The sequence below is a fragment of the Anopheles bellator genome, chromosome 2, assembly GCF_943735745.2.
Source record: "Anopheles bellator chromosome 2, idAnoBellAS_SP24_06.2, whole genome shotgun sequence".
In the NCBI taxonomy this organism is placed as follows: domain Eukaryota; kingdom Metazoa; phylum Arthropoda; class Insecta; order Diptera; family Culicidae; genus Anopheles; species Anopheles bellator.
Window position 1 is genome coordinate 41,987,776 of NC_071286.1, and position 14,992 is coordinate 42,002,767.

General features: G+C 48.0%; 2 protein-coding genes across 2 annotated transcripts in view; one reads left to right on the forward strand and one right to left on the reverse strand.

The window, feature by feature from the left end:
* Nucleotides 1-424: 424 nt before the first annotated feature.
* Nucleotides 425-2,353, reverse strand: LOC131207551 (mucin-6-like). The gene has a single exon (XM_058200169.1). The coding sequence runs from the start codon at nucleotides 2,351-2,353 to the stop codon at nucleotides 425-427; it is 1,929 nt and encodes a 642-aa protein (XP_058056152.1).
* Nucleotides 2,354-8,919: 6,566 nt separating this feature from the next.
* LOC131208662 (dopamine receptor 1-like) overlaps nucleotides 8,920-14,992 on the forward strand; it is a 70,069-nt gene continuing 63,996 nt past the window's right edge. Inside the window, exon 1 of the mRNA XM_058201474.1 lies at nucleotides 8,920-8,976. Within this exon, the coding sequence (XP_058057457.1) occupies nucleotides 8,920-8,976 (57 nt within the window). The remainder of the gene's footprint in view (nucleotides 8,977-14,992) is intronic.

Genomic DNA, 14,992 nt, shown 5'->3' on the forward strand with positions numbered 1-14,992 from the left:
GTGGCGAAAGTAAACGCTGCTAAACGCCACCTTGTAATCGATTCCGAACCTGGCCCAAGAATATAGACGTAGGCTTCGAACGGGCGCGCTGTATGTTTGTCTTTCTAAAAGATGAAAAAAGAAACAACAAACAAACCGACTGATAACAATGGGCCATTATCAGTTTCCTAGGCCAAAGGCTTCCTATCTTATCTAATCACTAACTTTTCCCGCATATTCGCATACAGACCACCAGACCACGGAAAGGAAATGTGGTGTGTGGTGGCGGTTCCTTCCTCTGCTTTCTGGCCCATTGTTGGCCCTTTGTTCGTTTATCTGTCGCCGCGTCCCACCGCCGGTGAGGAAAATTATTGGAAGACAAATTTATCTCTGCCACTTTTCTTCTTGGCACACACCACACACTACACTGCCACGGCCACTGCTGCTACAGCTTGTTGAGTCTATTCTTGTACTTGATTTCGTCGATATCGTCCATTGGTTCCAGCTCGGGGAATCTGGGTCTGGTGGTGGTAGTGGTGGGCCCGCCGGCGGCACTGGCTGTGGCTGGCCCCGTCCCACGGTGGTGATTGACACTGATTCGGGGGTACTGTTGACGGATTGCCTTGCTGCTGTTGTTGCTAATGCTGCTGACGCTGTGGTGTTTCGGTCGGAGCCGGGTTTTGAGCTGCTGCTGTAAATGGCGGTTGTAGAGCAGTTCGTCCGCCGCGAAGTTGGTCGGCGAGTTGGCGGCCGTTGGCGGGTGGTGCTGCCGTTCCCGGTCGCCATGTGTGGCCTTCCTTCGGTGCAGGCGGAGAAAGCGTTCACCACTGCCGAGGGCACGGTGCAGCTGGAGGCCGGCCAGGTATAGATAGAGTGATACCGCGCACGTCAGGACCAGCAGCACCATGAACACACCGCTCAGCGCTATCCAGAGGCCGGCGGCTGACGCACGGCCCACGATGGGCAGTGTGGTGGGGCTCGGGACAATTGTTGATGAATATTGGTTCGACGATGACGATGAGGACGACGACGGCGATGTTGGGGAGCCGGTGGTGACCGTAGAAGGGTTTGTCGTGCTACGTTGATCCACTGTGGTCGGCAGGGCAGTGGATGAAGAGCTGACGGGCGTGATGGTCGTTGCCAGTGTCGTGCTGGGCGGAGGAGGATATGTGGCTGAAGTTTCCTCCGAAGGAGTCTCGGTTGTCGTCGTCGTCGTCGTGCGCCGTCTTCTAGTCGTGCTGGCGATAGTACTTGTTGACGTCGGTCGGACAGTTGTTGTTGGCTGAGTTGTTGTAGTTCTCATCGTCGTGGTTGTTGGTCTCTCCGTGGTAGACCGTGTCGTTGTTGTTGGCTGGGTTGTTGTAGTTCTGATTGTTGTGGTTGTTGGACTCTCCGTGGTAGACCGAGTTGTTGTTGTTGGCTGGGTTGTTGTAGTTCTCATCGTCGTGGTTGTTGGTCTCTCCGTGGTAGACCGAGTTGTTGTTGTTGGCTGAGTTGTTGTAGTTCTCATCGTCGTGGTTGTTGGACTCTCCGTGGTAGACCGAGTTGTTGTTGTTGGCTGGGTTGTTGTAGTTCTCATCGTCGTGGTTGTTGGTCTCTCCGTGGTAGACCGAGTTGTTGTTGTGGGCCTTTGTGTTGACGTTGTTGTTATCGGTCGGCTTGTTGGTGGTATCGTAGATACCGGAGCGGTGGTTGGTCTGGCAGTGCTGAAGTCCGGAGTGGTGTAGAACTCATCCAAAATTATGCAGAACTGTTCCATTACCAGCGGGTTGAAGACGGTAATGTATTCGATCGCCAGCAGCCCCTCCGCGCTCATGTCCGCCTGCACCTCTATTCGGGCCCGCCGGATTTCCCGCTCGACCTGCCCCACGAATAGACTCCACGTGGTCGTTTCGGCACGGGTCGTCCAGTTCTGAGCCATCAGCGGATCACCGAACAGATCGGTTTGATCCAAATCGTACACCATCAGCGTCAGCGAGCACGGATTGTTGAACATCAGCTGATAAATCATCCGTATTTCCGTGTAGCCGTTCATATAGAAACTATTGATGGACTCGGTGCAGCTAATGCCACGCACATCGTTCGACAGGAAGTAGGTGCTGCGCTCGCGGAACGGCCGTATCGCCGGCGTGGTGGCGTAGGTTTTCAGGCGGAAAATTTCGCGAACCTCACCGGAACACTGTCGAACCTTCCAGGTGTTGATATCGTTGAAATCAATCCGTTCGCAAATCGAATCGGCCGCGCTAACTAACCGCGTGTGGGGATTTAGCATCAGCACTAACGCGGCCCCCCACAACATGGTGCTGCGTCGCACCACGGCCGACGTGTGGTCCGCCGCCGCCGCGAATAGAACACGTTTGCGCAACAGGCGCATCTTCGTTACACTTCGGTTGGCTCGGTTCGAATGTCCACGAGGGTACTGATTGATGCCACGACCAATACGCGGTACGCGCGATGGTTGAAGCAATTACGCCCGATACTCTCCGATGGCTCCAAAACATCGGTCCAGGCGCGATATGCGCGCGATCAAAGATCAGAGGTGTCAGATAAATTGGTCAAATACGCGTAGCACCAACGTTGGATGTGCGCACTTCGTCACAACCTTTCCGATAAAATGCTTCTAAGAAAAAAATGGTCAAGACTGTGGGCTCCCCCTGAATTGGCAATGTCTAGAACATATTCGATTTTTGATATCAAGTCGTGACCATGACATGCTTTCAAATATTTGGCAGAAATGTTCTTGTTCTTGTTTTTGCCTATTCTAAGTCTAGGCATAAACGACAATATTCGGAAACGGATTTCAGTCATTTGAATCGCAAAAAAAGGAAGCTGTTCTTTGGGAAACGGGTTCTTTGAGTGTTTTGTTCAAACATTGAACGAATAGTTTCTTGAGTATCATCACAAATCATCACTTGAAGTTAAGACACTCTTTAACATAGCGGTACCTTGCGGACATCAGATTCTTGATTGTGACAAGAGCCAAGAGTAATTACATTTCGCCGTCGAAACCTTCAAGATTATTCGACAGAATGAGGAGATGAGATGAGCTCCCGAAGCCAATTCCCGAAGTCATGATTTTGAAAGCAATTAAAACCGTGGGGCGATAGTGTTTTGTGTTGCCGAGGGTGAAAGCTACGACTGCTCATGTTACTCTCGGAAACTAATTTGCGCGTGATTATGCTAGTTAATTTCTTCTTCTACGGCCTCATTCCGACCGATCCAACAATTATGGAATGGATACCGAGCAATCTCTGGTGCACAATGGAGAGGCCTCAGGCCAGCAGAGGACCATTAAACTCGACTCGGAGCATACAAGGAGCAATACAAGACCGAACATTACACTCGCTCGGCTAATAATTGGTTTGTACTGTTCATTAACCAATACTCTTGGAGTCAAGAGCCATTCATAGAATACGGAATGGCAGCAACACTCAACAGTGAAGAGTTATTATTATCGTTTCTTAAAGCGTAACGCCACGAATTCTACCACAGATTAAAAGCCATTAAAAGTTATCCATTCCACTATTACAAGGTGTTTTAAGGATGGAAAATATATCTCAAACCATCAAACGAAAGGCGAGTTTTCTCAAATGAATTTTACTAATCTAATACACGACTAGTTTTGTTCAAAAACTCAATTAAATTATTTTTTTCATATAATAAGAAATTATAAATTAAAATGTCTTAAATATTCGAGAAAGTCATCAGTGTTTCGAACAGTTGCAGTAGCAACTATGAATACCAAGTTTGAACTGAAAATAGGCCGAGTTTGGACCGAAAACCGACAAAAAATGTGACTAACACTGATAAAAAGTTTGAATGTACAAAGTGGCAACAAGAAAGTGATACACTCATTCAGGTGCCCATCGTTTTAATTTTTACAGCAATAGGTCCGATCTTTGTTTACTATTTAAAGAAGTACTATATTTACAGTTTATTCATCTCCTTCTATATTATAAAAATGAAGCTCCGTTTTGTGTGCGGTTTATAGACTCCGAAACTACTGGACCGATTGACTCGAAATTTGCTACACAGGGGTTTTAGGGGCCAAGGATGAGCAACGTCATGGTTAGAAACCCCTTCCCCCTCCTTCTTACCCCTCCCAAACAAACGAACTGTTAAAACATTGATTACTCTACAAGATATGAATCGAATCGAGTCAAATCTTGCACAATTGTTGATGGTCACCTGAAAAATGACGTGACCAAATTTGGTCCTTCTAGGACGATCTTGCAAGCAAGATCTGCAAGATCAAGATCAAGATCTGCAAGATCTTGCATCTTCAAAACCTCATAAACATTCAGATGAAGAGGAAGCTGTCAAATCTGAACTTGACCAGATTATTTGTGTATAGCACCATCAAAAGTTTCGAGGAAACTGGTACAGTTGTCCCCAAAAAGAAACCGGGGAAAAAACGGGCTGTACGGACTTCAGCGCTAATCAAAGCGGTGAAGGAGCGTATTCGACGCAATCCGGCCCGCTCCGGAAGAAAAATGGCACATGATATGAAAATGTTTCACACCTCCATGCAAAACATAATCGAAAAGGATCTTGGATATAGTCCTTTTAAGAAGCGGAGGATTCATGGATTATCTCTGTAAAATATTGCCGACAGAGTTGTCAGATCTCGGATGCTCCTCGGATGGACGACGCACGCTGCTCACAACATAATTTTTTCAGACCAAAAATTGTTCACTTTGAAGGCAACTTTGAAGAAGCCAAATGATCGTGTATATGGTGGAAGTCAAACTACCACTGTTATTCATCGATCGGGTCGTGAAAATCAACAAGCATTACTACTTGCAAAACGTCATCAGTTGAACTAAGATTGTAAGTTTACTACTGTAACATGTTATCAAAACAGCTAGAAGAGAGAAAAAAAAGATTCTTATGACATACATTAAGTGTATCACTTTCACGTTGCCACCCTGTACCATAAACCCTACAAACGTGAGGAATTTACTATATTCAACTTTAAAATATATAACCAGCGGAGTAGATCTTCGCCGAACGGCGATGCTCGATGTTCGCTGTATGTGAGAAAGAGCACATACACATTGTCAAACCAAATGTGCCGAGTCCTTCATGACCCTATCTTTTGTTTTCAAAATTAACAATGAGTGGAACGAAGTTCGCTTGGTAGGTTAATTAACAAAATGAAAGTAAAGGATATGGTTTTTGAGAGCTTCCCTTATTCCCGCTTAGCAGCTGGTGTAAAATATTGACTTACAACATACAAGATTTCCAGTTCACTGTTGGCACCGTAATGCGTTCACGGCCGCATGTATACTCAAGATGTTCAAAAACACACGTCAAACGCTGGACGGTTCTTCGCGCTTAGGGTAACATACTCAGGGAGCAAATCGCTAAGGGTTCCTCCGCTTATCTCCGATAGAAGACTATTGTTTATCGAGCTGTAGCTTGTACTTATTGAAGCATAAACTGTAGCTCTCACCGTAGCACGGTGTAACTGAAATGCAAACACCCCGGGCAGCGGCACGGTAGTAATCTGAAATCCTTACAAGGAGAACCTTAAATCTCGTCGACCGTTCACCCTGGAAAGCTTCTCCGCTTGCGATGGAATATACATAACTGGAGAACCGCAAGTGACGAAACGTTTAACATCTGTCCCGGGCACCATACTGGCAGCTGTCGAGGCCGAGTACCGAGAGGAGGTGTTTCGCTGGGGCAAAAAACGTGACATGTACCGAGCGTAGTTTGTAGGACTCGCAAACAATGGGCACCGAATCATGCGATCCACTGGAGCTCTTTAGTAAACGATGACTCCACACCGACTGCTGATGTTCGGGTGTTTCGAAACTTCACCGGAACACTGCGACCGGGCGAAGGGATGTGCGATAAATTATTCCTAATGCCACGGAGCACCGAGCACGAGTAATGAACGTGTGGGCTCCGGTAGCATTGATTAAGGATGTGCTTGTTTGGCGCGCTGCAGCTTAACCATGACATGCCAGTACGCAGTGCACATTAATAGGGCTGGCTGGCATGCCTGAGTCCTGGCCAAATGGATGATCCTGGCATTCATTTAAATGATCTCCCTGAGAAAACCCTTTTCGAGTGGCACGTTCGTGTTTTCGAATGACTTCGAATGACAGCAGCAGCGCGCTTTGACGAAGCCCATTGTAACTTTGGCGCCATTTCCCTGAAGTATGGCCTGGGTTTGGCTGGGAACCAAAATAGTACAAGTCGAAACCAACACCTTTTCTGGGTGCTTCGAATCGCACCGTAAACTGCTGCTTCCAGTAGCTAGGCATTTCATGCATCTTTTGGACGGAAAATACAAAATGGAGTGCCGAATCCTGTGCCAATAAAATGTGCCTACGAATTGGGCCTTGATTGTGATTTGGAAAATAATGCCAAAGGAACCGAATCAACGTTTCGACGTAAAAGCCGCAACGATTCAATCGTCGATCTGTTGCTCGTTGCGTTATTTTGGGCGCATTTTCCCACTTACTGTGGCAGACAGGTGGCCTGTGAGGCTTCATGGACCAACACAGTAAACGTCCCGAAGGCACTCACTGCGTGTGTTCATCCCGGGCTCGATTCACTCGTTCATCCGATCGCGCAAAGGATAACGGTGTAATGAAAGGAGGCGAGGTTCCCGGCTCCCCGAGGATACCGATGGACGCGATGGGTTTTGGGGACGTTTGCGGCGAGATCGGAACGACGGGCCCAACGGCACCCGAAGCCCATCGCACGGCCCTAGCGGTCCGCCAGTTAGCGATGGGCTTTCGGGTAACGATGTTGTTGCCAACAACATAGTGGTGGCCGCGAAGTCAAAGTCGAGACCAGAGAGTGTCTCCCCCCACGTGTGTGTGAGAAACGGGCGCTCTGATCCTGTGTCCTGTCTGAAGCCATGGCCACCGTGCTCACGTTCGCCACGCCACGCTGGACCTAACCCCGTTCCCGGTGGAACGTGCCAGGAATTGGCGGGTTGGCGTTCCGACGGAGACCGACGGCCAACTTTCCGGTGGTGGCGTTTGTTTTGGCCGTCGGATTGAGCCGTAAAAGTAAGTGTCACGGCGTGACGGGACACAAGTGGCATTAGCAGCGCACCAAAGTTCAACGCCGCGTTCTCGGCTGGGCAAACTCCGGAAGTAACGCACTTCGGCGGCGGGCCGTTGAGCTGGGTTCGCACGATAGTGAACAGTGTGGGGCCAGCCGTTACACTCAGCCCCGTTACCGATTGTAATCTTGGCACTGGGGCTTTTGAATAAAAGATGAGACACTGTTGCGTGGCCACGTGTCCGCGTGCGGTCCGATGTGCAGCGTGATGGATTAGCGGGCGCGGCGTGGATGCATTCCGGTGTTAGTGCGTGCGAATCGTGCGTTCCATTGTCCCCACTCCCGCGCACGGTCTGACCGGGTTTGGGTGATCGGTTTTCGCACGAACGGAAAATTGGTTCCATTTTTCCACGCACGCTCTACCGATCGCTGGACGCGCCAGTCGCAATTCGTAGGTGATGAGGCCACATCGAGGCGGATTTGAAGGGAAGCTGTAAATACTACAACGTTATTCAACGGCCCCAGAAGTGAAGCGTGTGGAGAAGTCGAAGAAATTTTAGGCCAACGTTTTGTGAACCGTAGCGAACCGGTTCGTCATTTAATTATTCCGTCATTTTAAAGGCGGCCGCCTTTTTTTGTTCGTATCCCGATCTCGTACCCGAGGCCAATAAAACGGGAAGTAGGCGCCAACGTTTCTAACCGAAAAAGGGTTAGACAGCATAAAACAGGCACCCGAACTGGAACAGCTCGCGGCCACCGGCCATCAATCCATCGCGGAGGTTTATCCGTAACTCTTGCCGAAAGTGATGATAGCGCGTAAAATGTAAAACTCGAAAGTCGCCGCCGCTAACCCTTCCGTCTGAGGCGAGAGAGAGGAAAGAAAAAAGTGTAAGTGATTTCCATAACAGAACAACACACACAGCGCCCCACAAAAAAAACACCGAATGTGAAGCCGAACGGACCTTCAGAGTGGGAAAACTGTGAAAAACTTCTTCCTCCCATTGATTAGACCGACCGCCGGACGGACGGAGCGGACGGACAGCACAATCGTTTCAATAACCTGCCATCCTGCTTATCGTACCAGCCTGCCAGCCGGTCAGCCTGCCTCGTCAGAAGGCCTGACGGGGCGATTGGGTGGAAATATTGAAGCTTCGACGGAAAGTTCGCAGCTCGAGTGCTGCAGGCACAACTTTCGGAAAACATAATTTTCCTGCCCTCCAATCCCGTGGAATCCGGGTGGCGATTCACTGGCCAGCTGCTGGTGTGTTTCTGTGTGTATTAGTGTTGTAAATATTATTTTGCCACGGTACGGAGTGTCAAGGCAATAATACTGCAGCGCTGCAAGATGGTGACAGCGGAAAACTCGACAACGGAGCGAAAAGTGTGAACGATTGGTTATTCTTGTTGTTACCGCACGACATGCCTCCACAGTGTGTTCTATAGTTACGGTCAGAGATTGGGAAAATCTAACAGCACAACGGCAAGGTTTTTGATTTTTTCAGTTACTTCGATCGGTTCGATCGGCAGAGGCAGAATTGTGTGATCGAGGCCACAAAACGGAGCGCAAACAATGGTGATTGTTGTCAGTGGCTCAGTGCGGATGGGCTAAGCAACTGAGTGAGAGCTCGGAAAGTTTCTTGGAAAAGCTGTTGGCGCGTGAATTTGAGAATAAAAATAAAAACGCCGAGAGATTCAAAATAAACTCACGGGCCGCTTCCGGTCGAGACGGGGGTCGCTCGCAGGAATGTGCAGGCAACTCGTCAGCTACCGTTCGATGTGGTGGCGGTGGTAAAACGGTTCCGGGGAGCTACTTGATTGTGTGACCACGTGTGTGAAGCACAGCACAGGGAGGCAACGGGCAGTGCCGAGGAAGCGGAAGTCATCAATTGGTCGGTCACGCCAGTTGCAGCCAGGATGGACATCGACATCATCGACATCCGGACGCTGGGCTATCTCTCCAGCACGAGCACGGTAAAGTTTGATTGTTGGTCTATTGCTACGGTGTTTTTCGATGAATCCGGGGCTTCTATTTCGAGGAAGGACGAGTGCTTCAACTTAAATGCTCACAATCCAGATCCAAAGAACAACCGTACTTTTGGCCTAATCATTAAGGATTTTAATCGGAATCTGATCGGAAAAAAGAAATGCTATGAGCAACAAAAAACTAGAAGCAATAATTGCAAGAATTTCAATAAAAAAACCTTTAAATTCAGCAAAAGTACTAATGAACGCTGAAAAAGGTGAAATAAGAACAGAAGCTTACAAAGATTATAAAAGAATCTAAAATTTTAAAATTTGAAAGTTTCTTGTCTGTTAGAATAAAAGCAAAAATTTTGCTTTACTAATCACAACCGTTGAGCGGTCCTGGTTTGCAATAGGGTATCCGTTTTCCTGGCCGTTCTAGTTCCCGTGGACGGTATGAGAAGACTTAGCAAAAGAAGACTTTGCCAGGCAAGACGTATATGCTGCACGACAGTGAGAATCTCCTCAGTTATGTCGTCGTTAGTGCTAACCTTTGACCCAAGGTAGGTGACAGGGCGACAGGACTTCGATCTTGCGGACTGTTAGTACATCATCCTCACGTATGCTCACCGATGTTACTGGCAAGGCTGCTGCTGATGGTAGTGCCATCATGAATGGTCCGTGATGTCTCCAGAAAGAGATGTTAGAACAACATTTTCAAAACAACTATTCATGTATTGGTTAAGCATAAGATTACTTGTACCGGGGTTGTGGAAGATTGAGAAAGCCCATGGGACGTTCGCAGACTATTTAATTGTTGGTGTTTTGTTGCCATTTATGTTTGTCACTTTTTTGCTTTACGCAAGAAGCTGATGAAATGGGTACAAGTCCGTGAAGGGCGTCACGCAAATAACGTCTTCGAACGTAATTCTTGTGATTGTAGCAAACCCCATAGGGCGCGTAAATAAATAGAAGCAAATAGAATACAAATCTCACCGATTGCGCTTTATGAGTATAATTTGGGCCTTGTCAGGCATTCAACTGGAACATTACTGGAGCCCTTCGGCCTGTCATATGAACGAAAAGAAAGAGAGAGAGAAAGTGCGAACGGAAGTAATGAATTATCATTAATTAGTCTGCGAAAGAAAAGAAGGGCCGGGTCTTGCGCGGCCAGCAAGACGAATGATATGGAAAATTGGGAAGTTAATTTGTTTATCTGGTCGCGCATAAATCGTGACAGGAATGGAATGCGCCGCCGGCCATTTGCCAGGCGTTGAAATCGCGTTGGCGCTCGGGGATCACGATTCCTTCCTTCCACAATCACGATAACGCCCAAAAGTACATTTCCACTCTGTCCGATTTGGAAAACGTTGAAAGTGTCGTCCTCCCCGGAAAGTCCTCCGGGAGCGTCGTGGTGTCCAAGGTGTCGTCCGCCCGTCGGGAGGTGAATTTATCATCATCATCATCGGTGACATCAATGAGGGTCATAATTTTTATTCCCACAGCGGACGCCGGACGCTGCATTCGGCGGCTTACGCAGCCCTGCGGACCATTAGCCGGCATTAGTTTCTTCCCTTTACCGTCGGTCGTTGTTCGTTAACTTTTGGCACGCCGAAAATGGTCCCAAACACTCCGTCATTAAAATTCGCGTGAAATGGTGCGCTCCGCCTTCGTCTCGGGGAAGCAACAGGGTCAGTCCGAAGCTTACCGGTTTTTTTCATCGTGGAAGATCCAGGACCCTTTTTTTAATTTTCCATCAAACGCCGGGGTTCGCGGGTCACCGGTGTCATCGAGTGTGTCCTTCTCGGTGGCAGCCCTTCAAAAGACACCCGATGAAAATTACGTTTTATTGAACTTTTAATGGCTTTCTTACCTTTCGCTTCGCGCCCGGGCATCACACTTCCGGAGTCAATTGGACGCTCGACCAACGATTTCGATTCTTTAAATCGATTTTCCCACGGCCACGGCGGGGAAAACGCTTCAACCGTTTTCATGTTTTCTCCGTTCGTTATTGATTTTGTACGGCGTTCGTGGGAAGGTTCAACGTGTCCAAGGTGCCGAATTGTCATCCGATCGCCAAAGGCAGATTGACTGGAAATAAATTGACGCCATCACCTACCTCGCTGGGGCCTGGGGCTGAAATTTGAATCCATTTGTCACCCGCGAAACCGGATTTGGAGGGCGAGGGCCACTCAGTCTAATTTGGGGTGAAAACATATTAGATGTCAACCACACATCTACCCAGATTGGCCCCCGTCCGCTGTTGCACAGGATCGTAGGACCAAAGGGTTGCGAGGCCAACGTTGAGTGGGCAGTGAGACACGCGAACAGTGAATTTAGTCGCGCTGCGCGTTTGTGTGTGTGTTGTGGACAAATTGTGCCTCGAATGCCACACTCTGATGGAGGCGCATGGTGTTAAGAGATGGTTCACTGTTTGGCAATCCATTTATCATACCGAAAACATAAACTCGTTCGTTGTAATCTTCGAGTGTGGCGTGCGGAATAATAAAGTACTCGACTCGGGTTCTGCGGACGGATTGCAGTGCCCGTCGTCGTTTTCCTTGAAGTGCCTTCCCGTGGCGAAGGCGCCTTTTCAATGCCATCGCGGCGTGGCCATGGGCCGGGCCAAAGATCAAACCCACGTTTTTGCTCACACTTTGGCACGAGGCCCACTGTGAGACTGTCACGCCATAAACACACGCCATTTCTCTTTCGGTTTACAGCCACGAGGCAACTTCCGGTTGGATCTTTGCCATCTCACCCGGGCCGCGCGCCATCGTTTCGTTTACGTCCCGAAGTGTGCCATCGTCACGGCATGTTGCCGCAGAGTGGCCGGGCCTCCCGGGGCCACCGCACTACGCCATCGTTCTAATCAATCAAACGCAGTTTTACTTTTGAACTCCCACCATCACCGGAAGTGTGCTGGCCGGAAAGGAGCGAGAGAGAGATGGAGAGAGCAATCCGCAATAATATAAGTCCTATTAACGCCCGAAATGTACTTCTAGCGAGAACACACACGCTTTGCACCACGTCGGACGTCGAACGTCAGGACGAAAGTGGGTCAAACGCTTACTGTAAAACTACAACTACATATGGCGCCGCTCGTCCGAATTCTAAAGTGGGGCCCGCTGACGGACCGGAAGGCCGGCCCCGAAAGGTTACCGAATTGACGTTTAATTTCCGCCTAATTGCAAATCGAGCCCGCAAACGGACGGAGACGAAGGCGGATCCTCCGCCCCGGGGTTGCAACTCGTTTCGCTTTCGGTGATTGGAAAGCGTGGTTTAATTCCTTCCGCCGCCACGTGATGGGTTTTCAAAATGTCGGCGGGTCGGTCGGACATAGAATAAAATGGCCAGGCCAGGGTCCCGAAAACCATCAGCCGAAATACGGCGAAACGAACATCTATTGATAAATAATACAAAATAAACGACAGTAATGACTTTTTTGTTCCGGCCCGCCTGCTGGCACCCACCCCCCTCTGGGTGTATGTGTGTTTGCTAGTGTGCTAGTGTTTGTGGTGTGTCTCGTCGTCGGTCGGTGTCCGTGGTCGGTCTGGCGAAAAAATGAACCATCAATCAGACCGGATCGCTTTTTTTTGGTGTCAGTGAAATTGAAAAAATAAAAGCCAAATGAATGCGCTCCACCCACGCGGGTGCGCTACTGCCCAACCCTCCCCCCCAGAACAGGATATGTTACCAACGGGCGGACACTATCTGGTGCTGTATCGAGAGGTCCTGAAAGGAAAGTGAAGGAATTAAACCATATCGAGCACGGCATCGAGCTCGGTACCGAGTCAGTGAGAACTAATAGATTACGAATTAGCCGGGGCAATGAAGATTAATGAATCCGTGCAGGGAACTCGTGCATAAAGCATCAGCAACAATGGAACATCGCAAAAGGAAAACATCGCGAGTGTTGATGCTACGACTGCTGCTGCTGCCGCTCGTTTCATGCCTGGGTAGTGTTTTGGTTTTTTATATGCGCTCTGCAATCAATATAAATAAAAATTATTCCTTTTTCTATTTTTTATGACAAATCAATTGCTGATTGCTGCGAAAACCAGCCCCAAAACAATAAATAATACAGGCTATAAAATATTGTTGGCCCTGCCTTACATTCTCTTGTTTTCTTTTACTCTTCTGTTTATAAAATAATATTTATTTGTAAATGTTTTCACATTAGCCCACTCAACAATAGGGATCTTAAATTTGTGTTACATATTCCTTGTAACATGTTACATGTTACATATGTTACATATTACAGTGTTATGTTAGATTTTCCCAATTATCCGCATTTTGTTTTATAAATTGCAGTAGGGAACGTTTTCAGCATTTCGTTTGATGGTTTTTCCTACTCAACCCGAACGTGTTTCTTGAGGTGTTAACTTTAGTAGAAAGAATAGTAAAAGGCTCCAGGACAAGACTTTTTGGCTAAACGCTGCCTAAAAATTGATCGTTTGGGAGCTACTTCGGGGCTTTTCCTGAAATAACGCTTTCCTATATTGGACCTTAAAATCCTGCGAATTGATTCCAAAGAAGTGTGATTTCCCATAATGCAATTATTATTAGGGAGCACCAATTCTTTGCTAAGCTTTAGTATTTCTCATTTTCAGCCGTTCTTGGAGCGTTTTCGTGACGCAAGTCGCATCACCAATATTGCAATGCTTATACCTCTCAATCTTTCGGTAGTACCGTATGTCTTCAATAACTTTTTGAACGATTTCATTTAAAAAAAAATCCTGTGAGAACACAAAACACTTTGTTTATGGTTTAACAATCGGCACTACAAACGGAGTTTTTGTCCGATAGTATTTTAGTAACAAAAAACAAAAATTTCCAAAAGGTTCCAACAAAGAAAACAATCCAGATACTTTCTTCGTAATGGCTTTTGCATTTAAATTTAATGCTTCTTTTAACAACAACAATCATGCGCATCATAAAATTACGTTGTTGTGTGATAATGTTGATGCTGCTGTGGGTATAACAAGTTTTCCTTTGTTGCTTGAAGTTCTCTCTGCTAAGTAAGTCAACTTCCGCCAAATGCATCCTTAACGTTATCGCGAGTTCCGGTCCGGATTTTATTTTAACCGTCAGTGCAACGATACACGGTGCAGCAGGGTGCAAAAATCGTCCGGAACCCTGCAACCCTTCAAGGTGCGCCGGTGGAACACATTATTCACTGCAAGCGGATACACCGACGGAGCTACGGTTAAAGTTTTATGATTGAATCTGATGTAATAAGTTTAGAGCCCGACACCGCAAACCGCAGTTCTTAAATCCGAACGAAAGCCCCGCACTATTCGCGGGGCTCCAGCCCGGTCTCGTGCCCTGTCGTGCCTGAAATTCATACGCCAAATCCGCAGTAAACTTTTTTCCATGACACACGCGAACACGGCGTCAGTTAGTTTGACAGTCAGCTGAATATCAGACGGGTTTTTCAGAAGCCCAAGAAAGCTTCCCCGGGGAAGCCAATCGCAGGAAGTAGTAATCCTATCTTTTCGGCATCTACACTAAATTTTATAATCTTCCCCATAAGTCCCGTGGGGAAAACTCCAGCCCACCGGCTGCCGGTTTTCCACGGCCACCAGCGCTCGACCACGGGCGGGCTCCGTCGGGAATTGAAACATATTTTCAGTGCCAGTGCCGAGCGGGCATGCGACGATACAGGGAGCCCGAAAAAACTGAAAGAACCCCCGGCAGCCAGTCGGCACATGTCTGGGGCGGCACCATACGCTGAGCGATCCACGGTTCCATGGCGCTTGGCAGGGATTTGTATTTTTTAAGCTCCTTCCCGGTGTCGAGCTCCGCGAGTCAACGGAACTGGCCAACTTTCCAATCAGATTAAAACGAAATTCATTTCGATCGAACTATCGATTGGTCTTCTTTCGCTCGCTCGCACTCGCTGTCTCTCACTCTCTCACTCTCACACTCTCTGGTAAGTTTTCAGTGAAACTGAACCATTGTTGGCCGCTTTTCCCACGGGCAACAATCGAAGCTCGTGGCCGGCATAGGGTTTAATTAGTGC